This window comes from Pecten maximus, chromosome 9 (assembly GCF_902652985.1).
Source record: "Pecten maximus chromosome 9, xPecMax1.1, whole genome shotgun sequence".
NCBI classification, from domain to species: domain Eukaryota; kingdom Metazoa; phylum Mollusca; class Bivalvia; order Pectinida; family Pectinidae; genus Pecten; species Pecten maximus.
This window is the reverse complement of record NC_047023.1, coordinates 9397404-9424346: the sequence shown is the minus strand read 5'-3', so window position 1 is coordinate 9424346 and position 26943 is coordinate 9397404. Positions and strand designations below refer to the sequence as shown.

Sequence of the window (26943 nt, the reverse complement as noted above, 5' to 3'; positions counted from 1 at the left end):
CGGCGTTCTTTGATTGATACTTACTGAAATATATGCATGATATTTATACTTACTGAAATATATGCATGTGTTCCGTGACACATCCACTCTCGGCGGACATGACGTTGAGGTCATGGAGACAATGTAACACCTCGACGAACACTATCTGGTCCACGGGGGATTGTCTTTTGCGCTGGTCACTGTTCAAAGGCTTCAACAGGCCCCAAATATTTACTGTCAACACACAGACACATATAATCATACCCGTAGACTGTGGTATAATAGAGCGAGATCACGGTATATTCTATGCACTATATGCCAAATTAAGCCAAAACAAATATCGGAAACACATTGACCGACTACATATATTGCTATAGCAACTCCCCCTCCACAGATTTCGTGGATTAATCGGTTCGAGTACATGTACAGCAAATGTCATTTAATGTCCACTCTATATTGTGTGTTCTGACTGATGAAAGAAAAATTCTGAAAACTGCTTTCTTAATGATGTACCCTGAGCGATCACTGCATTTAGTAATTACACCAAAACATGACATCTTTCATTTGTCGACCATGACATCTTCGAGAATGGGTTATATAAATACTGAAACGAAGATGGAATGCCATTATAAATTAAATTCCAACAGGAATACGAAGTATGGAACCATTTATCAAAAGATTTAGTAATTCGATTTCTGTTCTTTCGTTAACACTTTCATAAGTACACTATATAGCTACCGAAATAAACTAGTATACCATTAACCAATCAGAAAGCTCAAAGCAAAGCTATCGTCTCAGTACTGAAAAGTTTTTTTCAAAGAACTTCAAAAGGAACTATCGCGGTCTTTTATGGTTTTTGCAGTTTCTGCAATTTAAAATTAAAACAAAACATGTTGTAGTATTTTGAATATAAGTCAAAACATTTTATTAGTGTGGCTTATCCTCATCGTTAACTCACGTTAACTCTGTGCGTGAGGTTCATTCACACTCTGTACATCACGCCCATTCATTCTCTGTGCGTGATGCCCGTTCATTCTCTGTGCGCAACGCCCATTCATTCTCTGTGCGTGACGCCCATTCATTCTCTGTGTGTGACGCCCGTTCACTCTCTATGCGTGACGCCCATTCATTCTCTAAGCGTGACGCCCATTCACTCTCTGTGCGTGAGGTTGATTCACTATCTGTCAACGTGATGTTAATTTACTCTCTGTACGTGACGCCGATTCACTATCTGTGCGTGACGCCCATTCATTCTCTGTGCGTGACGCCCATTCATTCTTTGTGTGTAACGCCCATTCACTCTCTGTGTGTGACGCCTATTCACTCTCTGTGTGTGACGCCCATTCACTCTCTACTCGTGAGGTTCATTCACTCTCTGCGTGAGGTTAATTCACTGTCTGTGCGTGGCGCCCATTCACTCTCTGTGCGTGACGCCCATTCACTCTCTGTGCGTGACGCCCATTCACTCTCTGTGCGTGACGCCCATTCATTCCCTGTGCGTGACGCCCATTCACTCTCTGTGTGTGACGCCCATTCACTCTCTGTTCGTGACGCCCATTCATTCTCTGTGCGTGCCGCCCATTCACTCTCTGTGCCTGAGGTTCATTCACTCTTTGTGTTTGACGCCTATTCACTCTCTGTGCGTAACGCCAATTCACTCTCTGTGTGTGACGCCTATTCACTCTGTGTGTGACGCCCATTCACTATATACTCGTGAGGCTCATTCGCTCTCTGCGTGAGGTTAATTCACTGTCTGTGCGTGGCGCCCATTCACTCTCTGTGCGTGACGCCCATTCACTCTCTGTGCTTGGCCCCCATTCACTCACTGTTCGTGATGCCTATTCACTCTTTGTGCATGAGCGTCATAACTGTGGGACAGCGACGATATGGTGTTTATTACGCAAAAATATCAAATATCCGTCATACTCGAGTGGTTTATATCATATTGCTGTAGACATTCAAACATCTTTTATTCAATGCAGAATACCACAAGTTTCAGGGCATCCAGTATGACCTTGAGAGTATATTTTTGACTCCTTAAAATGATATTTGTCTCAGGGGTATAAAAGAACAGGTCAATTTACCATCGGAAGTTGCTAAATCATTAGTCAAATGGCTGTCCTGGAGTTGGTCTTTCTAGGACACCTTACCTGATAGAGACTCTCCATGGACTGTATGTGGAATATTATATTGATGATTTCGTCCCTCAAGGAAACCTTTCCTGATGCACTGACTGTATACAGAATGTTATATTGCTGGTTTCGTCCCTCAGGAAACCTTTCCTGATACCTAGACTGTATACGGAATATTATATTGGTGATTTCATCTCTCCAAGACACCTTACCTGATACACAGACTGTATACGGAATATTATATTGGTGATTTCGTCTCTCAAAGACACCTTACCTGATACACAGACTGTATACGGAATATTATATTGGTGATTTCATCTCTCAAAGACACCTTACCTGATACACAGACTGTATACGGAATATTATATCGGTAATTTCGTCTCTCCAAGACACCTTACCTGATACACAGACTGTATACGGAATATTATATTGGTAATTTCGTCTCTCAAAGACACCTTACCTGATACACAGACTGTATACGGAATATTATATTGGTGATTTCGTCTCTCAAAGACACCTTACCTGATACACAAAGATTCTCCATGGACTGTATACGGAATATTATATCGGTAATTTCGTCTCTCCAAGACACCTTACCTGATACACAGACTGTATACGGAATATTATATTGGTGATTTCCTCTCTCAAAGACACCTTACCTGATACACAAAGATTCTCCATGGACTGTATACGGAATATTATATTGGTGATTTCGTCCTTCAGTGTGTGCAAAACATGTAGAAACGTCCTAGGAGAAATCGTCTCCATCGACTCGATTAGCAACACCAACTTTCGCATACTTAGCGTCTGGCCTTTGAGTTTATCGTCTATATTTGTATGCTTTTCAAACACTTCTTGGAAGGCGAAACCAAACATTATTGCGTACACCATTCCTGATGGGACTAAGAAGCAACCAAGAGAATCGTTGACATTTGGCGGAGATTCAAAGTATGGCTTCGGCCAAAAATAATTGGTGATTGGCGAGTACATGAAGAGGGTCATTGGACAGAACAATAGGGTGAGGGCCGGGGGCATGACCATGTACAATAAACTGAGGCCATTGTTTTGAAAATATCGTAGTTTGTCAATAGCATACTCATCCCTGTCGGCGATAAAGACGGGCAGATTGACTGGGTCACAGTTGACGAAATCCTCGTATTCATACACAAATGTGGACGGGTGAAACTTCCGTTGTGCTGGTCGTTTGAATTTCACTCTCCTCCTTTGCCACAGCAGATAAAGCATCAGAAACACTGAAAAGATTATACAAATTTGTTGATTCCTTTCATTTATGTATAATTTATATCGATATGAGCAAATACGCGGATATCATCTTAAAGGGACATTCCTTCGTTTGAATAAAGTTTAGGTCGTCAAAATTAAACTTACTGGAAAATTTGTATTTTTTCCAAGTAGTAAAAGTTATAATCTTTAAATTAATAATGCAGTTTTATTCTAAAGATAAGCCAAAACTCTTCGAGTATTAAGTCCTGAAATTCTTGATTCGACCCGAAGTATCACTAATTACCGCATAGACATACGGTATTCGTATACGATACGCCTTTCTTGTACATTTCGGCTTTAATTTCATAACAAGTAGGCACAGTCACTCGTATAATCATCGTTCTGACATAGATTTCATCGATAGAAATTGTGCATGTTTCTGATGCCCGAACGAAGGAATGTCCCTTTAAAAACAAATGTATAAAGAGATAAGTTGAGAAGAAATTTTTCATGATATACTTTTTGACTTGTATACACTGATTAGTAGCAATGATCGACCTACAATTGATTGTGATAAGAGTGTGTAATGAAAAATACCCTGCCCGCGCCGGGCTTCGAACTAGCGACCGCTCGCTCTCATGGCGAACATCCTACTACTAAGCTAATGGCAAATCCCCGCTCTTTCCAGCTTGTAAGGTGACCTATACTCTCTAAACAATTACCGATATTAAACACACATATTCAATTGGTTCTACAATTCCGGACGTTAAAATGTTTAATACTGTATACATTTCTGCTACTCTTTGTTATACATACTAAACGCCCCGAGTACCAACAAGGCTGTAGGCGGCCACATTATTTCTGACACGGTTGGCTCCGATTGTGCTTCCGCTTCTACTTCCGGCGTAGTCATTTCTGCTGAGGGTATCAAGGTCATTTCTGCTTCCGGAGAAGATAATCCGGTCACTTCAGAAAAAGAATTTGGTTCATTTTCCGATCCCGGTTCAGTAATCACCTCCGGTTCAAAATCGGCTGTTATTTCTGACTCAGGTTCGGTAGTTCCTTCAGATTCAGGTTTGGCCGTTGTTTCTGATTCGGGTTCAGCTGTTGTCTCTGATTCAGGGTTCAGCTGTTGTTTCTGATTCGGGTTCAGCTGCTGTTTCTGGTTCAGGTTCGGCCGTTGTTTCTGGTTCAGGTTCGGTCGTTGTTTCTGGTTCAGGTTCAGTCGTTGTTTCTGGTTCAGGTTCAGCTGTTAGTTTCTGGTTCAGGTTCGACTGTTGTTTCTGGTTCAGGTTCAGCTGTTGTTTCTGGTTCAGGTTCAGTCGTTGTTTCTGGTTCAGGTTCGGCCGTCGTTTCTGGTTCAGGTTCGACTGTTGTTTCTGGTTCAGGTTCAGCTGTTGTTTCTGGTTCAGGTTCGACTGTTGTTTCTGGTTCAGGTTCGGTCATTGTTTCTGGTTCAGGTTCGGCCGTTGTTTCTGGTTCAGGTTCGGTCGTTGTTTCTGGTTCAGGTTCGACTGTTGATTCTGGTTCAGGTTCAACTGTTGTTTCTGGTTCAGGTTCGGCCGTTGTTTCTGGTTCAGGTTCGGTCGTTGTTTCTGGTTCAGGTTCAGCTGTTGTTTCTGGTTCAGGTTCGGTCGTTATTTCTGATTCAGGTTCAGCTGTTGTTTCTGGTTCAGGTTCGGTCGTTGTTTCTGGTTCCGGTTTGGCCGTTGTTTCTGGCTCAGGTTCGACTGTCGTTTCTAATTCTAGTTCGGACATTGCTTTAGATCAAAATGATATGTAATAATTGTCTGGAGTTGTTTCCTTTCAGGTTCTCTATCAAGCTACTTTAGCTTTCGGTTCTTGAATGATCAATGATGATTTAGACGAACTTTGCGTTATGGCAGATTATGATGAATGAAGGTCATCATTTCAAAGGTGCGTGTCTAACCAATAGGAGCTGGAAGGTCACCTGCAATGAAGCAAAATTATCTTTTTAAATACTCTGAATACAAATCTGTCAAAATACAAATGATTGTGTATCTCATTTTTTGTAGCTTCCTGTACGTTAATTCATAATGGTTTGGTACATAGCTACATCTATATCAGCTTGATAGCAGTATTATTTACACCGACTACAACATTAGTTTAACAATAAGTGTCTATGCTTACTTAGTATATGCTAATATAAATCAGCATCTACATCTTACAAAGCTCATCTCATTACAGGTATAATTCAGAGAGACTGGCTATCGTGACTTGTTTTGAAAGTTAACGCAAAAGATAAAAAAATGTGTTTACTAACAAAAATTGAAACATGTTTATACAGGCATTTTCCTTTTTAATTTAAAATTTAATTACAATGATTGAACTAGATAATTAACTGGTGAAGCATTCCATTGCCGATTAAACCATAATTAATCTATTAAGTAATTAAATAATTTTGAATATCAACAGTAATCATGGAAATTGAATGCTGTATTATTTAATACGGCGTTGTTAAATGTCTCGAGGATTTTGCGCATAATCATTCCATGAGTCGGGCACCAGCAATGTCTGAGTTTCGACATATCACGTACATGGGTGATTGTTACTGTAGTCATAACAATCGATGCCCTGTTCCAACATAAATTAATATAATACTATGGTCCGGATTATAGTGTGATATGATTAACATCTTGCTAACACTTCCATGCTCTCGTCGATCGTTACGCTACAGGTACTGGCTGGATTGACAGGGGAGTGAGGTACACTAATTAATACTAATTATTGTTATTGTCTGTGAAGTGTGAACGAGAAACGTTTTATCTCGGCAGTAATTATAACAATGACAGTCTGTAATGATGTGGAGAACAAGACTTGTATATGATCGACCTGTTCTCAATCAAGTTGACCTTTACTACGAGGGCTGATTGATATGTTGTGAGCCTCGTATTGAAGGAGGTACCCAAGGATGTTCTTTTTAAGTCCTTCTATTCTCTGACTATATACATGATATAGGGCCGTGTACCCAAGGACTAGTCTCATTTGGTTAGTTTATATCGACGAGGTGTTATAAAGTAAAACAGACAAGCGGCTTTTGCAAAATGGACAAAAATCGGTTAGAGTTAGGGTTAGGGTGAAAGTGTCTGCCATTGCCATGGCAGCCATCTTCATAATAAAAAGAAATGAAATCACACAAAAATATCGTAACCATGAATCCCTGCATACCCTAGTATTATCCGATTTCCTGAACAATACAAAAAATAAAAAAACAAAAAACAAAACAAACAAAATACAACAAACAAAAAAGAAAAAAGAGATGTTTCCGCAGCTCAGCTTGAGTTCATCTATCTACTGTTGTTAAGAAAAGCAATTCGGCGCAACTGAAAACATCTGAAAGTTTAACATTTCCACGGGACATGTCGTCCCTGTCAACATTTAAAGTTGTGTTAGCGTATATTATCAAAATGTACAGCAAGCGGTCTACAATAGTACTGCTAAATCTATATACGGCCGTCCAGGAGTACCGAAACATGCACAGTATAATTTTGCGTTTTGGCCAAACCTTTGCATAACCTTACCGAAGCGTTTTTCATTCATGATAAAAGTACAAATCTTTCCTTTTTGTAGCGCCGATAAAAAGCTAAATTGATACAGAGACATGTAAAAATGTTTGTAATTCTTACCCGTAGTTCGTTTGTTGTGATCCCGCCATTCCATGCAACACAAAAACATCAAGTTTCAGTGCAGGATGTGACGTCACGAATCGAAGTAATGACGCTAATAATTACGTCACAAATAAGACTTGACTTGATTACCTGACTTTGTATCTGTTATCCACTCATAGGCGGATACAGACTTTTCATAATAGGGCCGGGGTGTCCAAGACGTCTAGTTCGGCGAAAGAGCCATCATAGAAGCACGTTGAGCGTTTGGGAGTTGTCACCGAACTCATGATAGGAAGGGGGTTCTGATCGAGGTACTGGCATTTTTTTTTTTTTTTTTAATATTTCGAAATCTTAGTGATAAAGAACTGTTCCCTACAGTAGTCTAGGATTAGGCTAAATATAGTATTTTCTGTAAACTGATGACGTATAAGTAGATAATTGTACCTGTAATAGCCAGGAGAGAGTATATAGAGGATATCAAATGGTCTGCTGTTTAATATGAAATTTATTTTTCTTGTATGGCAGATTTTTATATATAAACACAAGATGAAGAAAAAATATGTCATACGAGTGAAATATATTTGATATTAAACGGCAAACCAATGAATTATCGTTTAATTACATTTCGAATGAGGCATTATAATGCTTTTATTAAAACTTTTCTTTGCTTGCCCACTTGAAAGTAGCTAGGCCAATCTGTCCAAATGCTCGACCAAGGGGAACAACTCTTACAACAGGTAAATAGTTCCGGCAAAACTTTATATTTTCACTGCAAAATCATATATTTTACTGCTCATTACTGAAGTGAAAGAATAAGCTTGTTTAGTTTGATAATTTTATTTATTTCACAGGCAAAAATGTGATAAAGATATATACATGTATCGATTGCTTTTCCTATCATCCGGTTAAGGTTCTCCGCTGGAAATGTGGCGGGCCAAACCCTTATTAAAAGGTTTCTCGGCAACGTCCAATTTGGTCTATTTATTTCGTGGCATTAGATTACCAGGTATATATTTTTTCGTTTCCTTGAGGTAAGATAGAAGAATATCGTTTACTCCATGGACATGCATTGCATTGTTTTAAAACATGCCATTTTTCATTACTGTAGTACCGTGCCTGCATTGATATCTGACGTCAGACAAAGTTTATAACTCGGGAGTTCTCTTTTTCAACCCTAGGCTGAAATGGAAAGAGAAGAAAATCGTTTTCACATTTGACAGCAACATGTCTTTTTAGGGAAAAGATTAATATAATCTTTCACCCCCATGGGGGCAAGCCTCGTGTTTGGCAACTTAAGAATCTTCCATTCCCCTGTCTCACTTCCATGGGGTTGGATGATAATTTTTTTCTCCAATACTTCACAGGGTTATCCGGCGGTTGCTAGGGAAAAGATAAATCGATCTTACACAGGGTTGGTAAAGACAGCCGGCACGCGCTATATGACGCTGCTCACAATAACGTAACGTCATCATTTTACGTTGAGTAACCAAGTCGTAAATGATGACGGCATCAATATTTTGACGCACATTCCAAGGAGCATTGAAGACGGCGGGATAACAAACTTTCTTAAAAACTTACGTTTGGTTGCAAGTATGTGAGAAAAATAATCAATCATGGGTCTGTTCCGCGAACAAGGATATCTCAACCCTCGTGTAAGAGTTTGGCTGGCCAACACTCGGCAAGCCTCGTGTTGACTGGCCAAACTCTTACGCTCGAGTTGAGATATCCCTGTCCACGGAATAGACCCTATGATAGATTCTATTAGTCTTTTCCTGCCAAGGAACTTGCGACACGTCTTACACGTGCTTCTATTCCGAACAACGTCATCACTGACAATATAGGATCACGTCACATTCTAATTGAAACCAGTCTTGTAATTTCCACTCCTCTACGATACTCTACGATACACTGCTGTTTGTTATTACTTTTTTTGATATTCCTGTTCATGCAATTTTGGACTAAATCCATGTTCCTAACAGTGTTGCAGTGTATCGTAGAGTTTCGTAGAGGAGCGGAAATTACAAGACTAATTTTAATTAGACTGGATCACGTCATTACTTTACATAACACAGCCGTATCAGAAATGTCAAACTTTATAAAAGTCACGCACTGCATGCGCGTGACCAAACCTATCCTCGGGTATGCACTTGAGCGTATGTTTTCAACTATTCAATATCGTCATGTGGATAGAAAGCAATCGATCATTGTTGACAAACCTGACCGTACAGACATACATGTCACCGCACTTAAACAGGTAAATCCACTTACTTTTTATGTTAATCACGTGATTGACATCTCACAGGGAACTATTTTCAACATAAGGAATTGCCTGTGTCACGCGAGATCTCGTCCGGTCACATGATCACTATATATATGGCAGAATGTTAGACGGTCAATACATGATTTCTTATTTAAGCCGATAAAACATCAGAAACGTTCGGATTTACTGGATACGTGTATCTTTTTTTGAGCAGAAGTAAGCAACCATTCGGAATACTTTCATCTTACTCCATCTTATTCAAATACATTGCATTTCTATGTCTGTTCAACAAGTAGAACAGCCGGAACTGCCCTTGGAATTGTTTCCCATGACTTTCCCTGCAAAATATATAGTGCGTGAAAAAATCACTGATATCATTTCTAAAATTTTATCAATCAACATTTTCAATTCACACTTTATGTTATCTTCTGTCATATGATAAAAAAAAACAATTGTCCGCGCTTACTTTAAAAAAAACGACTTGAAAAACGACGTTTGAAAGCTAATTACCACCAACATGTATTTTGCATATTACTACGCCCGTGTTATTGTCTCATAACTCTGAACTTGCCTTGGCAGTAGTATCAAGTGACAATGCAGAACAAATGTAAATATTGGTTTTTACTCATTGCTAATTTTCACTAAGAACATTTCAACTATTTAAGGGATATACGTGAACTATATTGCATCGCCGGAGACCCACGGTCGATTGCACGACGTACGCTACGCTACACTTATCACTTGTTAAGGAATTCAGAGACATGTATGACTTGTTGTCATTAATATGTTTGCTGCCTAACTGGCACGCCTTCATTGGCGCATTCCTTGTCACTTATAACTATTCCCCCTCCAAAAGTGAAGAGTCCTTATTATGAAAAGGTTATGTTTCTATATATAGAGTGACGTCATCGAAACGAGGTTTTCTGGCTGAGTTGAACCACGGGTGATAAGCGTGGGTATCCGGCGATGACTATCTATGCTGTTGACGTTGTAGACAGTCTGTTTGAGGTCTCTAAGTGCTTTTCCTGATTATAACTGAACCCGCGAACTATGCAATTACTCTAACTGAACTTCATGATTCAACTCTCAGTCAGAGCTTTAAACCTCCCAATGTACAACAGTTCTATGAATGATTGATGCAATCTTAATTATGTTTCAATATTTGGTGCGGTTCGTTAACTATTCTAGAAGAATATCGAAATCGAGCGTGATTAAGGTAGATGTGCAAGCGCATACATGTATATGTAATGCACACAGGGTTCCGCCGCTGCTTTCGCTTACAGATTCCGTATACACACAAATAGGATGTACAGTAATTAGATAGACGGCTGAGAATGAAAATGGACTCCTCAAATGAAGTTCAATAGTTAACAAGAAATATCTTTTAAAAAGATAAACGGCATAGTTTTAATGCTGGGGGTTATAATGTAAAACTGCTGGTGAAATAAATTAACGAACTAATTAATAAATGCGCAGTTTCAGCAAGGATAACAAAATTATATCAGTTTGAATCATTTTTGGTGATAATAAGACTGCATTTGAGTCAGGAATATGATTTTATTAATGTGTCATTCGAAAAGATTCATCCACTTATTCGGCTTGCATTCAATCCTAGCTTTGTTTCGTATTTAACTGCATATCTGCATTTTGCATTTACCGCTACATTGACCAATCATATACTTCATCTTGACCAGTAACGCCACCTGTCGCGTCATATCCGGGAACAAAAGAAAATTATACGGCTTTGCCGAAAAATAGATAAACATGGTATGATAACCAAGTACAAGGCGCAGTGAGTGTTTTACTTTAATAGGAATCTCTGAACGTTTACCCTAAATTGTAGGGATGTACAATTGCCAACCATCGTTTAATCACTAGCAAAATATTTACCATTGTATGGCACTGCCACTATATAACCCTACCAATTCAGTTGCGAGTTCACCAGCTTATGAACTGCCAACTGAAATTTGAATTTGAAAATTTCAAAAAAAAATCGCACGACAAATACAAAATCGCAGATGGTAAATATAAGCATTGAACGGCTTTCAGTTGGCATTCATAGTCAATATGAATGCCAACTGAAAGCCGTTCAATGCTTAAATATACCGTGACGACTTTGTCACCATGTGTCTCGAGATCCTGCCAGTGTAAACATTTGCTAACCATCCGTCTTTTCTCCCCTATCTCATTACGGGGTTTCCTAACAATTATCCCTCGCCTTGCCGGTGAAGAAACAGCCCGAGAGGCGGAACTATTCAACGGCTACTCCACAAGTGCTCTCAAAACGGAATAATTCCTTCAAACAACAACCTGACATGGCACAGGCCCGCCAGATCCAGAGTAAACACCAAATTTTACTTCGAAATTACTTCGAAATATTCCTTATTCAAAGCAACAACATGACAAGACACCAATGTAAACACCAGTTTCTACCTCGAAATATTCCTTGTGAAATGAAAATACATACACGATAATGGCAAATAATATCCAGCAGACAGATTTAATAAAGGGAAATGATGGGCGATAGATTATACACAACCCAGACGAAAAGTGCCTGGACCCACAGGGGCACGGGTTTTATGCATCCGGATGTTACAATTTCCGGAACGAGTCCGATTACGGAGCATACGAACAAAATGCATTACATGTATACCAGTCGCCATGGTTAACTACTTTATTGACGTGGACGACGTACTTTACTGTAGGAGTCGGACTGACATTTCTTGAGCACCGCATCTTACAAATGCAAAATTTCAAAATTGAAAACGACGCCCATTCGCAGAAAAAAAGTAGCATTATGGTTTCGGTTTCGCAACTTTGCCTCGCAAAAGAACAAAATGAGTCATTCAAAAAAAGCTACATATACGATGAAGCAAACATTCGACAAACCGACTTTTTGGTAAAATAAGGAGCAACAAGCCAATTTCAACTAAAATTCAACTGTTGAAATTGTCGGTGATCAATTGAACAAAAAATGTTTGTGGATTTTACGGCAATAACATTGTTTTCCCACTCTTCCATTTCATTTTGATACTTATTATGTAACACTATACTTCCACCCAAATGGTAATCGAAAACAATGAAGACTTTGACGAATTTGATGTTTAGGCTTTATTGTGATTTACATATTATGACGTACACAACCAGAATGATGACGTACACAACCAGAATGATGACGTACACAACCAGAATGGTGACATTCAGTTTTTAAAAATCGATAAAACAAGAAAAACGGAACAAAATCAATATTTGTGGTTCTGCAAGGGTAACCGTCTTCTGCTTCACGGACGACATCCGCCATGTTTATAGTCCCAAAATGAGAACTTGGTCGGTGACAATCACTTTCTTTAGATTATCCAGTTTTTATCTACCGTATAAGATGTCCATATCCGGCTGCAGTAAGATAAACAATATTATATTGATAGAGAAAACCCGATTAATTATGTTGTACAATTGATAACACATGCTCGCTTTGAATGTTGTACAAATTTTGATGTCATAATGAAGGGACATGTCAACTCTTTACAATACTGTCACGTCACTTGTGTTGCAAGTAGTCACCCCGAGTAGGATACCCCCGAATGGAAAAGCGTCACTTCAGTCCTGACGTGGATACCTCTTGCACGACTTTCTGCACGGATTCTCTGCGAGGAAGGAATTAATTTGTTGTTCCAAAGCTATAATCAACAAGTCGGGGTTTGTTGGAGTGTTCTTAGGTAGCACACCACAGTAAGACAGCCTGGCCATGGGCAATTTTTTTGTTAAGCAAATAACTCCTGTATTATGATATGCATAAAAAATGAAAAAATAAATGTACACTATAATTGGTATATTCAGTATGAAGTAGTACATACAGGCTTCACATTTATTAAAACAAAAATCAATAAATTGGTTCCGGATTTTAAATATCCGGATTTTCCGAACGTGTGTTTACACGGGAAATTTAGTTTTGCCTACAGCGCAAAATGGAAGCCCACAGAAAAGGTAAGATAGCGGAAAAACTTAATTTACAACATATGTCCAAACAAGATTAATTCTGTCTTTGGGATAGAGATATTTAATTTTAAATAGGTTCCAGAAAAAAAATTGTGTAGAGAATTGTGCCATTTTGGGTCAAATATCATAATATTTTGCAATTTTTGAGAATTTTTTAAGCTGTTACCATGGTATTCACAGCTCCAAAATTCACAGAAAATATCAGTTTACTTATCCTTCAGAGCTCTATTAAAATTGCAAATGTTGTACAGATTTCAAATATATATACTTTATTAGAGGTTATATGTAAGGTTAACTGGCAATGTTTACATATCTAAAACATGTGCCATATTTTTCAGAATTTGGCATTTTTACTGTACACTGCTACCTTACGTATCAGCTCGCCCCAAAGTTGCTCAATGGGAGTATGGAGGCAAGTCTAGAGGCTGGGCATGATTTGCCGTGAGAAATAATATGATTTTAGGGTAGTCTGTCAAGAAAGTAGAGTACCCATGCTGTTTAACGTGACAAAATGTTTCTCTTTTCTTTTTAAATTGTTATTGCAAATTATGGTTTCTGCAGGAGAGTACTTTATGCGTTTCATTTTAGTCCAAGAAATTTCATGATTAAGCACATACATTTACATGTAAAATCCTTTCTTTGTCATTGGGATATGTAAACAAATTTCCCTTTGAAAATAAATCGATTACCGTCATTCACTTAACAGAATGTGTAATGACATTGAGATAGTGCGCATGCGTCTGAATCTCCATCACCGCGGAGCTGATGACCCCGAGGTCGACTCTAAGCAAACCGTGGAAGGGTGAGTCAAGGTCACTGACGGCATAACATAGCAGACTGATAGAGGTAACAGTGACCACACACATGGCCAGCTGTATCTGGTAGGACTGGGCACTGATCAGGAGAACGCCCAGAAAACTAAAGAAGCCCAGCATCTCCAGGACAAGCCAACTGAAAAACAAGATATACACATTTAATTGATAAATATATATACATTTTATGTGATTACTTATGAACAATATTTTAGTTTGTTTTTTTTTTGGGCGGGGGGGGGGGGGGGGGGGGGGGTGTTAGTCGGTAAGATTGCCGGCACATGTGTTGAACAATTAGGCATATCATATATCATATCGCATACAAATTACGGTGGCTGATTTGTGCTATTTCGTCCTTTCGTCTTTTCGCCCCGAAAAGACAAAAAAAAAAAAAAAAATCTTAATTCTCGTCCTTTCGTCTTGTCGGAGCGAAAAGACGAATATTAACAAAACTTAAAGTTCGTCTTTCCGCCCCGAACAAAGACGAAATAAATGCACGTAGATTAGCGACTTTAATTCTCGTCTTTTCGGGTGCATTATTTTCGTCTTTTCAACTTTTCGCCCCGAAAAGACGAAAATTAAGCTTACAATTTGTCGTCTTTCGGGGCGAAAAGACGATATTTAAGGTTTGTTAATTTTCGTCTTTTCAGGCGAAAAGACGAAAGGACGAAATGGAACAAATAATTAAGCCACCGTACATGTCCATGTTCTTCCTCGACCTGCGTTCTCCAAATAAAACGTTATTAGAAGACTGAGTACCTTGTTTACCCATTTTGGGATAAATCGGGAAGCTGACAAACACGGGTGGCAGAGCAAACACCTAATATCGTGTATATTTATTTTCTTTGTTTGGTGCTGTCCCACAAACATCAATTATCTTAACTGAACAGGAAATTATGATCGAATTGCTTACTGGTATAATGGCATTCCCGTTTGAGACTGACTAGTGATCGTCAGGGCTCGAAGGGTCCTGAGACATCGAATTAACTCCTTGTACAAGGCGGCGTCTATTGGTGATTCCGGCACGCGGTCCATATCTACAGTTCTGACCACTTTCCGTGTTCCACCAAATCCTGATAGCTTGTCTGTCTGTGTGTCTCTCTTATTCAGCAGGGACAAAATTGACCAAGAGTCTACAGAAATAGAGAATCTAATTTTAAAACTTTGCATAAATAGTTTGCGCGATTGCTGATATGACGTTTAATAAGGAAGTAAAATTTGTATTCATTTAATCAATGAACAGTGGTTTGAATGTTGTTATTGTCGATATGGCAGCAAGATGTATGGTGGGCAAATGGCATGGGAACCCGTTAGGGTTTCCATGCTACATTTGCCCACCATACATCTTGCTGCCATATCGACGATAACAACATTAAAACCACTGTTCAATACTTATATTTACATTGTCTTGCCATTTTCGTCAACTTCGATAAAAACTAAACCAAAACAAAAAAAATCCCGCATTTTTTAATGTCACATGACCCACTGGGTGCTATAGCCTGAGGCACTGGGTGTTATAGGCGTATGGTGGCAACTGCCTCTTAACATTATGTCAATGAGGAAATGCGGAGCAAATGTAAATATATGATGATGATATTGCTGTTTTATCGTGATTTTTATTTATTTATTATTTATTTACTTATAATAAATTTCATAGTGACTTCATAGCATGATACATTTTTTATAGATACAGTATATAACAGATTCTCACCAGCGCCGATTTGGTCGTCAATGCCTTGGATCAGGTAAAGCTCGTCAATCAATTGCGTTTTTAGAATGTTGAGAATTTCGAGCATTGTAGCAGCAGAGATTCCATTTAAGTTTTTGATGACCCATACAAGCTCTGTAATAACATCAGCTTTCTCCTGTATGTCATCCGTGAACTTGCTATGACGCTGGTACACATGCTGGAACGCGAATCCAAACATGAATGCGTACACCATCCCAGCAGGAACAAGAAAACAGCCAATGGCATCGTTGATGTTTGGTTGAGATGGAAACGACGATTTCGGCCAACAGTAGTTGACGATGGGTTGATACAAAAGAAGAGTGAGCGGCAGGTAATTAGAGACACAGCCGGGGCAATGCAAATTCTCATCAGTCCGCAAAAGTTGTTTTGGAAGTTTTCCAGTTTTTTCAAGGCATAAAGGTCACGTGACGTAAGGAAGTTATAATTCGTGTTCTGGATCATGGTAGTCTCGTTTTCAACTCGAATTGCTTTTACTCTTTTATTCCACGAGAAAAGAGTAGAAAGCCGTCGTCGATGGCTGATACAGTAGAGGATTATACAAGCTGAAACAGGAAAGGGCACATAAATACTTTCCCAATTCATCAAGTTCTGTGCTATTTTGACATAAGGTTTAGATATCGTTAAGATATTTTGTCAAAGTTGGTTTCTACACACAATAACGAAACATATTTAATTATGTATAAACATATAGATATACGCATTCTTGTCCTAAAAACCCAACATAAAGGCTTTGTCTACTAACTACACTTTATATAATGCAGGTACGTTTACAAACAGTTATAATAGCGGAAGATATCAAGCTACATTTGAGTATGTCAGTATGTAATTGTCCGAACCACTGACCGACAACTCCAAGCACGAGGACTGCTGCTGTCGGAATGACCAATTCAATAGTCGTTGGTTCAGATAATGGTTCTGATTCCGGCTCTGCAGTAACTTCCGGTTCTGAAGTAGCTTCTGGTTCCGGTAGAGACACTGACGTTGTTGCCATGATCAAGATGAGAAGTCCTTACTGTGTAGTTCAAAAACACGAAACAATTTAGTGTGATGTTACATGTACATGTACAACTTTTCTCTGTCTAACATCAATCTTTTTCCGGATGTGCTATCACAACAAGACAAACGCAAACATACCACAGCCACCCAAAATACACATTCACCATAGGCATGCATCTCTACACAGGGAAGGCCGTTATAAATGGTCATAGCTGTTGATAGATATTAAACAATGCGTGGCAAATCAAACGAATGTCTCCACGTCGAAGTTCAGATAGATCTTTACCAGCCTTCGCTTTTTAAACTAAAGTATAATAGAGAAATAATATTTAACCAGGGTTGCATATTTATACGACATATCAATGGTCAGCAATATCTTGTGTGAACTTGATAAATTGAAACAAAACTCGGATTTTGTTCAGTTTTGTAAAAAGGTATAAAAAATTCGGCGAAAATGTTTTGGAAAGATATTTCATACGGATTCAATGTTGAACTTATATTCTAAAGAGGACGTTTTCGTATGCTTTTGTCTATATACAGTTTAGTATCCAAGTTATTTAATAGAATTTAATAGGATATTAGTGGCTGCAGGAATTGCTGCCTCTATATCCACATCAATATACAATGTAATTAGTCAAAACCTATATTATGTCTATGATATAGATAATTACATCTAAATACAATATTGTGGTGTAAATGGGTTGTAATTATTGACTTAACAGTAACTGTTCCAACAAAAGCGAACGATATGTGCCTCGTAAGTACAAATTTTCAAAGTTTACAAAAAATGGTCGACATTCATGTATGTGAAAACTATAGTAAGAAGTGGCGGTTCACTTTCTCTTCCGCCAAAAATGAGATTGCACTGTTCTCCAATAAACGCACTTTACATCACGTGGAAGATATACATCTTGACCAATACAAATGTGTTTTATCAGTAGTTAAAGAAATTAAAAATGTGGGAATATTGTTCAATTGTAAATAAATTTGATTGAAAGAACTACTAAAGCATGTTGTAAATCAAAGACTAGTATAATGTCTCGCCTCAAGTCTGGTGCTCACTTTAGTACCCCACAACCCTCTCAGTGGCTTCTGCTTTATTTGGAGCGAGCTTTTCTTACTTTCCATAACCGAATTTCTAATTTTGGAACGAGCACAAAATTTTGTTGCAACATTACTTGACTAGACAAGCATTGAATCATGGATTAATGTCAAGAAATTATTTTTTCGAGGGCGATACCTGGTGCGCTAGAACACGGGCTATTTCTTACTAGATTTTCTTTGTTTAAAGTTAACAATGGAAAGCAACGATTTCTACCCGATATCATGCGTACCGTGAGGAAATATCCATTGCATGACATTTTTGTTGATAGAATATAACTTGGGTCCTATCCAGGAAAGGTATAATGGGGAAAAAACTTGTCTATAAAATATTGGTAGGACAGAATAAAATGACGGTTAGAACGAACATGTATGTCAAAAGATAACGATTTGTTCAGGTTTAAGTCTATTAAGCTTGAATCACATTACTTGTGGAAACTAGCTGTGAAATGTACCTTCAGTATTATAGATACAGTCATTGTATTCTTAGAGTATTTGTAACTTCTCACTTTTTGAGAAACATGGAAATATGTTATTCCAAGTGATATAATATACAATGATATTATAATGCATATGATTGTTTTAGGCGAATTATGGTGCAATGCAATCCATAACATTTGTATATGGGTATACATTTCTTTATGTGTCTACATGATTGGTGACCAGGCATTGATTTAACTAATATTTTTGGGGGTGTGCATTTAGCTATGAATTGTCAAACGAGGATACTGAAAATTTCAGGCTGACAAAAACATTTTCGTATCAAATGTTTAAAACATACGATCACTTTATTATCGATGATTATCCGATAATTTTTTACTTGTGAAATAACAATGTACATTTATATGATCCTCTTCAGCATATAGTTTGTACTTTAATATTCTTTTCGTGAACTCTTCATTATTTGGAGGACATAAAAAAACAATAACAATAACATGCATCGTTGTGCGTGAAATGGCGCATATCAATGACCGGCAATGTTTTGTGTGGTTTTTATTTAGTTTTGTGAAAACGTATAAACAGCTCATCGAAAACTTGCTAGAGAGATATTTTATAATGTGTTAATGTTAAACCTATATTCTAAAGAGGACATTCTCGTATACAGATGGTTAAATACTGTTTATAATGTAAAAACACAACCTACTTGTAAAAGGTATTGATGAGGATTTGTATAGGATGTCAGTGGTTGCAGGCATTCTGCCTCTGTATCAACATCAATATTTAATGTAATTCGTCATAACCTTGATAATACCGATAATATAGACATCACAACATTATAGGTATTAAAACAATAAATCTTTAACAACAATAAGAACAATTCATTTAAGATAAAATAGGATGAGGATGATATAGAACATCAGATACCACCATTATAGAACTCTGTGTTCAATGCTCAATATTATCTTTATTACAGTTGTTCTAGTAAACCAGAAGTGGAATAGTAAAACACTCCTGGGTAATATATGGCTTCTTTTTATAAGATTAGATATCATCAGCTAAGCGGTTAAAAGATATCACTAATTAATATGTTCATACAAGCAGAACTTTATAGATGATCGACTTAGTCTTTTAAGTGATATATCTTGATAGCACTTGTCAACTTTTGACTATAACTATTATTATCATGTAATATCACTTGTTTGATAAATGATACCGCTTAGTCAACATTTAACCATAGGTGATATCACTTATCTAATAAATTATATCACTTTTCATTTTTGACCAGAAGTAATATCATTATTTAATAAATGATATCACTTAGTCAACATTTAACCATAGGTGATATCACTTATTTAATGAACTATATCACTTAGTCAACATTTAACCATAGGTGATATCACTTATTTAATAAGTAATATCACTTAGTTATTAAGTGATACCACTAAACGAGAATGAATAGTAAGACGGTGCCCCATATTGATGGACAACAATAATAGAAAAAAGACATACTATGTAGTATACATCAGGACAGGAAACTATCGACAGACAGACTCGCTAATTGTGTCACTTACCCGACCGAGGTGGTGTTCTCTACCCTGTTAACTGGCAGGTGTTTCCATCCGTGAGGTGGTGGTTTCTTAATTGAACAATTATAGGGTTAAACATTAACCTTGCCCGCTGTGTGTGACGTGCGCTGAAACGTAGAATAAGAGGTAATTGATTGTAACAACACGGAGAGATTAGACATGTTAGACGCGATCGATAGTCATGTATAACTACAATTTGTACATGTACGCAAAAGTCAGGATTTGACCAGTGTAGTTAAAGTAAGGGATGATAGTGCGATTCCACGTGTATTAAGTTAAGATTTTTTTTTCTGTTTTCAAACTTGATATTATAAACATGTCAAAACCGATTGTTAAAGCATTCCTTATCGTGTCAAATGTTACATATACCATATTTATGAATGTACCATACATGTAAATGTAACATACATGTACTTATAAATAAACTAAACTTATAATTATACCATACTTATAAATGTACAATATTTACCATACTTATAATAAATGTACCATACTTGTAAATATACCATACGTATAAATGTACCATACGTATAAATGTACCATACTTGTAAATATACCATACGTATAAATATACCATACTTATAAATGTACCATACTTATAAATATACCATGCTTATAAATATACCATGCTTAAGAATGTACCATACTTGTCAATATATCATACTCCTTAATATACCAGATATTTTAAATATAACTCCAACAGTATTAAATACATTTATATTTTCCTGTGATTAATGTATACATCATATACATCATTTAATTTGATTGATAAGGTTTTCAATCAGTGACAGATTCAGACCGTATCTTACCTAGTAATTATTTACTTCGACTGTCTCAATTTTAATGAGACGGACTTAATCAATTCTTTACAAGATTGTGTTTGTTCTAAGATTATCGAGCCCTTCACGAGGCGAAGGCATATGTGGGATGTACTCAAAGATTCAAAATAAACATATCAAATTAGAACAGAATCCTTCACGAACTTGTTTAACGTAAACTTGAAGTATACACAGCCTTCTGTCGATACTGAAGTGTGATATTTTGTGTAAATATTCATTTTAATTGATGAGAAATGTATTTCGTTATTGAACTTGTTCGGGATGTAACCAGATTGAACAAACCGTTACAGATATTAATATACATTACTTTTCTTATCGCACTCAACATTTATATTGATTAAAACTATTTTTCTTTCGCGCTATAGAACCTCAATTATTTTCACGTAGAGGAGGACACTAATATGCTCTAGTATAAATAATTTTGGTCAATATAAATATTTACACAATGATGCTGTTTACATTGACATTTTCCTTGATATTGATTATCGTCAAATTGATTTCTTTCTCAGCGATCTTGTTTTTTTTATTTGTATATCAATACAAACTTTATATTACATATGTCTGACGTGCTGGAGAAGTCTGACATAAATAAATAATACATGTACCTGAAATTCATGCAAGATCGTTAAATATGTATATAAATGATATCGTTATAGATTTAGCGCATATGTTTTGTTAATTAATTTCTTATAATATCGTAATGAAATTCATATATTAAACTATTTGTTTTTTTTATCTATGTTGCAATAATTTTCTAAACTGTTATTAAATTCTTAACAATTAGATTTACAATACATAGAATATTCCTTAGTGTAAGCGTCAGCTTCAATCACTTTTTTAATGTTTACACAATCTGTTTGTACTTACTTTTTCCCATGGCTAGGGTTAAATGATTTTACATAGTAACATAACAAATCTTTATATCAATTGTGGATACGTTTTATTTACTATCTTTAATTATCAGTGACTATATCTAAAATGTGTTGACTGAAACGAGGATTATTTTAAAGGCTCTTAGCATGGACAATTCACCAAACAAAAAGTGTTTACAAAGGTAATTGACGGATGACACGTCTATGTGCTTGTTCTAAAGTCAAATCAATAAGAAGTTATCTCTACTAGAAATTAGATAGCCTTGTCCATTAAAAACCGCCTGGACCACTCGGCTCTTCCATCATACTCCATCACACTCCGTATAATCATCCATAAGGGATTTTGAAATACGATATGGCCATGTTGTATCGACAAATCTGATTTCTCTAAACATACATATTATACAGTGCGGACGACAAACAATGATAAAAAGTCAGTTTAAAGCTTATCTAAGATGTCATACTAATTGCCAAAACAAAGATTAAATTTGGCGGGAAGCATTTCTCTTCAGTAGATTTGTTTATGCCCTTTATGATGTTTACATTGATCATGAACTGCCTAGACTAACTGACTTATCTTAAGTTGAGCTGGTGTATGGCGATTAGAATTCGGTTAGTAGTGTTTACTGTATCTAAAAATACCTATTTCTAAATTCATTTTTAATAAAAGAAGCTACAGCTATTTTGATAATCACAACTTTTGCTTGAAAACATTTTAGTTTAGTTTGATGGAATAATTTTTCCGTGGAATATTTGTATATCCACGGAAACAAAAAACCTTCAGAAGGAACCGTAATTTTGATTAAAAATCCAGAAAAGCAGGGCTTATTACAGACAAAATATAGTCTTGCAGTGAGACCCTTTGATACCAGGAAATTAGGATCGTGTGTTCCGGAGGAATAAACGTCTTCTGATTCATCGCGCAAATCTTACTCTAATCTAGATAAAGTCACATCCTCAAAAGTCAAAAGTCGACAACGTAACCAAAAGACATATCAGCGAACATCAACCACGTCCGACTTTATATTGCATGAGGAAATATAATTTCTAATGAGGTAATGATGTTGATCATAAAAAATCTTTTCTATGACCTTCATCAACCCGTGTCTTCCAATCAACAGCCGACATCTATCGAGGAAAGCGTCATATTATGAAAAGGTCCTCATATATCAAATCAAATCAAGTCGGAAGGGGAAGCAGGGCTGTTACTATCAAGAAATGGAACGTTAACTATTGTGAAATTAAAATAATCACACTTATCATACAGCGTATCGCCCATGCTGGTTACATTGTAAGTGAAGATCGATGTAATCGGTTGATGTTGGAGAGCCTGTAATCTCCTCGATTTCAAGCTATATTGAGTGTACCCAATCGAAATTGCCAAGAAAGTGTTTTTCTTTACCTATAGGCGAAATTGAAGTACTTTGCCTGGTCTATGTTACCTGTGCCGATAAGCTCTCCAAATGATCAGCCTCTTATGAAAACAAGAACAAGACGTTGAAAAGCCTAAACTGTATGATTTCAAAACTGAACAATTTCCCTATAGTTTCCGTTTCTAGATAGAGGCATTCCAGATTCGATATTCGAAGGCTTTTTGCCAACAGAATAAATGAAGGCACTAGATATTAAGATATCCTAGCGGATAAAGATTCTTATTGAAATATTTTACCTTGTATGCAATGCAGTCCGACGTTTTCGCCACTCTTTGAATATGCAAAGTGGTTCCGTTTTCACCACCCCTGTTATCCGTTGGAGAACCTGACATTACTCATAATTAACCTAGATAAACATCGATTGTGGAGTGGAAAACACATCCATTCCTGAACACCAGGGTCAGCTGTTGAAAAGATGATTAGCTTAATCACTTGATTAGTGAATTACATTTCTCACTTATTTCAAAACATATATATTTATAGGTTTATATGTTTGTATATCCCCTTAAAAAGGAAAGTAAGAGTCTGGAGAGAACTATAGAATTTCGTAATGTTTTGTCATGTTAATTCTACCAGAAATTATTATTTAAAGATATCAAAATTCCTGTTATAAGCCTTTACAACATCTGAAAATCTAGGTCATGGTAGTAATATCTTAATTGTATCTCTCGGTTTACCGATTTAAGTACGATTTAATTAACTCGTCAAAATTGCCTTCTTGTGACTGAAAACATTTCTAACTCATCTGCGTTAATTAATCGAAGTCAACTCTACTCTGCTTGTTCGTATTAGCAATACTATCAGGAACAAATATATTTTCAAAATCACAGAGAAAATAAAAGGAATGACAAAATTATATCTTGTGTTCAATCACTTCAATGTTTCCTGGGTCAAAAGTATAGACAACCTCAAGCCACTCATGCTATTTATTAAACTTGGTGAGGTAAATGTGTGATGGTTCATGGATATGAGCATTTCAGCTGCATAGTCCAACAGCTAGCTTTTGGCAAATGGGAATGAAGTGATTGGACTTGAATTTATATTAAAGGTAGGTGATGGCAATGCTAAGTGTTGACAATGAAAGCATGATGACCGTGACATATTTTTTTTTAATGATCTTCATTCAGCCAACTGCATTTCTCAAACGCTGTGTTGTAAGTTTTCCCGTCAGCATTTGACATCTATCTCGGACATCGTGACAATAAAAGCATGGCTTTGAATAACAGTGTCTGGGAAGAAGGGGTGAAACTATCAAGAAATGGAAAATTCTTTATGGAGAAATTTAGATTATCACGCACACCCTTTAGTAGTCAGATGTCCATGTTTGTTACATTGTAAGGTGTTAATAAAGATTGATGAAAGCTACTGCTTTGGAAGAGTGTTTGTTGTCATTGATATTCAGTTCACAAGTGAATTGGATTGGTATGGTCGATTAGTTATCATTATGTTTGGATTGTTGGTTTGTCGATGAAATGAGTCCAGATTTCATGTTTTAAAACGGGTGTGTTCTGTACTGACCAGCCATTCTAATGATGCCAGCTGGAAGTCTGTCTGTCATACTGGAATTCGGCCATTGTCCTGACGCTCACCTACTGACAACTTCTACTGCCTATCTTATACCAAACCGGACAAGGATGAAATATCCATATGACAACATAGATGGTCAGAGGCAGTCATACGGCCAATGTTCTGGTTTCCATCCGGGCCAACAAGCGTAATTAATATGAGTTGATGTAACTTGTAATGTAATTCTTGTAAAATAAATAATATTTACTTCGTCAGGACGTATAATTCGTCTATAGCCTTTGGGTATAGATGTCAGTTTGGGTTTTTAGAGACGGTTTCTGATGAAATATATTATCAATATTGTCCAATATAATATATCTTGATAATTAAAAAAAAAACAATAAAAAAATATATATTAATAAATTTAAAAAAAACCCAATAAAATGATATGTTAGAGTTCAATTATTCACTGTCATTTTAAATAAAGACGCCATATTTGTATTAATCACTCCTGTTGGCCCGGATAGAAGCCTGTGCGCACGGGGAGTCTTGGTGTGGAAGGAAACCGGAGCGCCCAGGAAAATCCCACATGGTCGGACAGGATTGGTAGGTACAAAGATGAACTCTTCGATTAATTCCGTCCGAAATGAAAACAATATCGACAAAGAGAAGGAAACAATTTGCTTCCAAGAGAAAACGATATCGTTTATTGTAGGATGGCAATGACCGCTTTTTACATTTATATCCACCGTAAAAAATAATTATAAACGACAACGTGTTAATTATAATTGTTTACATGATGATCGAATAAAAGGACAATTACAATATATGCTCAAACTCAATGTCGCCTGTATCAGTCTTTACATTGGTGTAGAAGGTATCCAAACGGTCATCGTATGCCAATATATATCGCGCCCGGTTAACCTTGATTAGAAGTATGGGGCTTTATTCGACATACAAAATGTAACTACTGTTATCAATTATTTACAAACATGAATGTTTTTCCTTGTTTGAATAAATAAGGAAATTATCTGAAGAGGAGAAGTCGATGAACCCAGAGCTTACCTGTATCGTTGACCTTAAAATATTAACGAGATTAGTTTTCATCAAAAGACTGAAATCTTTATACCTGTAACACAAACCATATTATTATACGAAAGCGCTAGCCAAAAAAATAGAATAGACACGATTCCAAATAGCGTATACGTACTATATCACAAAATAGGGAAACTGTAGAAAAATATTAGGGGACACCCGGGTTCAACGGGACCTCTCGATCTGCAGTCGAATGCTCTACCACTGAGCTATATCCCCATTTATGAAAGCTTCGTTTAAATTAGTGAGTTTCTCTAGGGAATCCAACAGATGGTGGACATGTAAGTTAACACGTGTTGATTTCTGAATTATAATCGGTGTAACACAGTGTGTATACTTATAATTGATTGTGACGACTGCAGCCATGTAGGAAGGACGTCAGGGGCAACTTATATAAACATACCTTTTTTTCTACCTTATAACCACAGCTCTATAGTTTGATCCTATAGTTGAACAGCTCTATAGTTTCGCCCTATAGTTGAACAGCTCCATAGTTTGGTCCTATAGTTGAACAGCTCTATAGTTTGGTCCTATGGTTGAACAGCTCTATAGTTTGACCCTATGCTTGAACAGCTCTATAGATCGGTCTTATAGTTGAAAATTTCTGGAGATTCGCACTATAGTTGAGCTTTTTTTAGAATGTATATTTGCCAAAGCCTCTGTCTGATAATCAGCTGGAATACTTATCATTATCGTATTTAAACTAAAAATCATCTCATTGTATACTTATGTAGGTACATTTGTATGATGTATGTATGTACATGTATGCATGTATTGTGTATGTATGTGTGATATGGTTCAATCAAGTGCGATTACAATTTGTGAGTCAGTCATGGTAAGTGTGGATTTCCACGCTAGACCATAACACGACTGGCTCACAGCTGGTGATCATGATTGAACTATCAAATTATCATGAACTGTATGTATATATGTATATATGTATGTATGTATGTACATGTATGGTATGTATGTGTGGTATTTATGTAATTATGTATGTGTGGTATGGTATGGGTAAATCAAGTGCGATTACAGGTTGTGGGTCAGTAATGGTAAGTGTGGATTTCCACGCTAGACCATAAGTTATAACAAGACTGACTCACAACTGGTGATCATATTTGAAGTATCGAAATATCATACGGTGTATGTATGTATGCATATGTTTGTGTGACTTTGATAAAAGAGTCTGTTGATAAAAAACAAAACAAAACAATCCAATTTTAACAATGACAGTGTCTGTGCTTGAGAACCTGTGTATGTATTTCCCAGACACAACGCGTTTTGATCTGTTTAAA

General features: G+C 36.8%; 3 protein-coding genes across 3 annotated transcripts in view; all 3 read right to left on the bottom strand.

Annotated features, from left to right (window-relative positions):
- Nucleotides 1-4576, bottom strand: part of LOC117334451 — an 8319-nt gene extending 3743 nt beyond the window's left edge. The window contains exons 1-3 of the mRNA XM_033894086.1: nucleotides 4152-4576; nucleotides 2771-3364; nucleotides 54-213 (exon numbers count right to left, since the gene is read on the bottom strand). Coding sequence (XP_033749977.1) covers nucleotides 54-213; nucleotides 2771-3364; nucleotides 4152-4272 — 875 coding nt within the window. The 5' untranslated portion in view covers nucleotides 4273-4576. The remainder of the gene's footprint in view (nucleotides 1-53; nucleotides 214-2770; nucleotides 3365-4151) is intronic.
- Nucleotides 4577-4580: 4 nt separating this feature from the next.
- Nucleotides 4581-7041, bottom strand: LOC117334891 (protein TsetseEP-like). Its single transcript, XM_033894732.1, has 2 exons — nucleotides 6983-7041; nucleotides 4581-5286 (listed from the first exon to the last, which is right to left on the bottom strand). The coding sequence occupies exon 2, from the start codon at nucleotides 5091-5093 to the stop codon at nucleotides 4581-4583; it is 513 nt and encodes a 170-aa protein (XP_033750623.1). The 5' UTR covers nucleotides 5094-5286; nucleotides 6983-7041.
- A 5275-nt stretch (nucleotides 7042-12316) lies between these two features.
- LOC117334450 lies at nucleotides 12317-16805 on the bottom strand. The gene is made up of 5 exons (XM_033894085.1): nucleotides 16626-16805; nucleotides 15744-16324; nucleotides 14946-15165; nucleotides 13588-14171; nucleotides 12317-12935 (listed from the first exon to the last, which is right to left on the bottom strand). Exons 2-4 carry the CDS (start codon nucleotides 15973-15975, stop codon nucleotides 13916-13918), a joined length of 708 nt encoding a protein of 235 aa, XP_033749976.1. The 5' UTR covers nucleotides 15976-16324; nucleotides 16626-16805; the 3' UTR covers nucleotides 12317-12935; nucleotides 13588-13915.
- Nucleotides 16806-26943: the final 10138 nt, after the last annotated feature.

Excerpts from the sequence above, each read along its gene's own strand:
- LOC117334891 (XM_033894732.1), bottom strand. The coding sequence starts at position 5,093 with ATGTCCGAACTAGAATTAGAAACGACAGTCGAACCTGAGCCAGAAACA.
- LOC117334450 (XM_033894085.1), bottom strand. The coding sequence starts at position 15,975 with ATGGTGTACGCATTCATGTTTGGATTCGCGTTCCAGCATGTGTACCAG. Across the intron at positions 15,166-15,743 it reads TGACGACCAAATCGGCGCTG|ACTCTTGGTCAATTTTGTCC; the intron begins GTGAGAATCTGT and ends CTATTTCTGTAG. Across the intron at positions 14,172-14,945 it reads ACGGGAATGCCATTATACCA|TTGGCTTGTCCTGGAGATGC; the intron begins GTAAGCAATTCG and ends CTTGTTTTTCAG.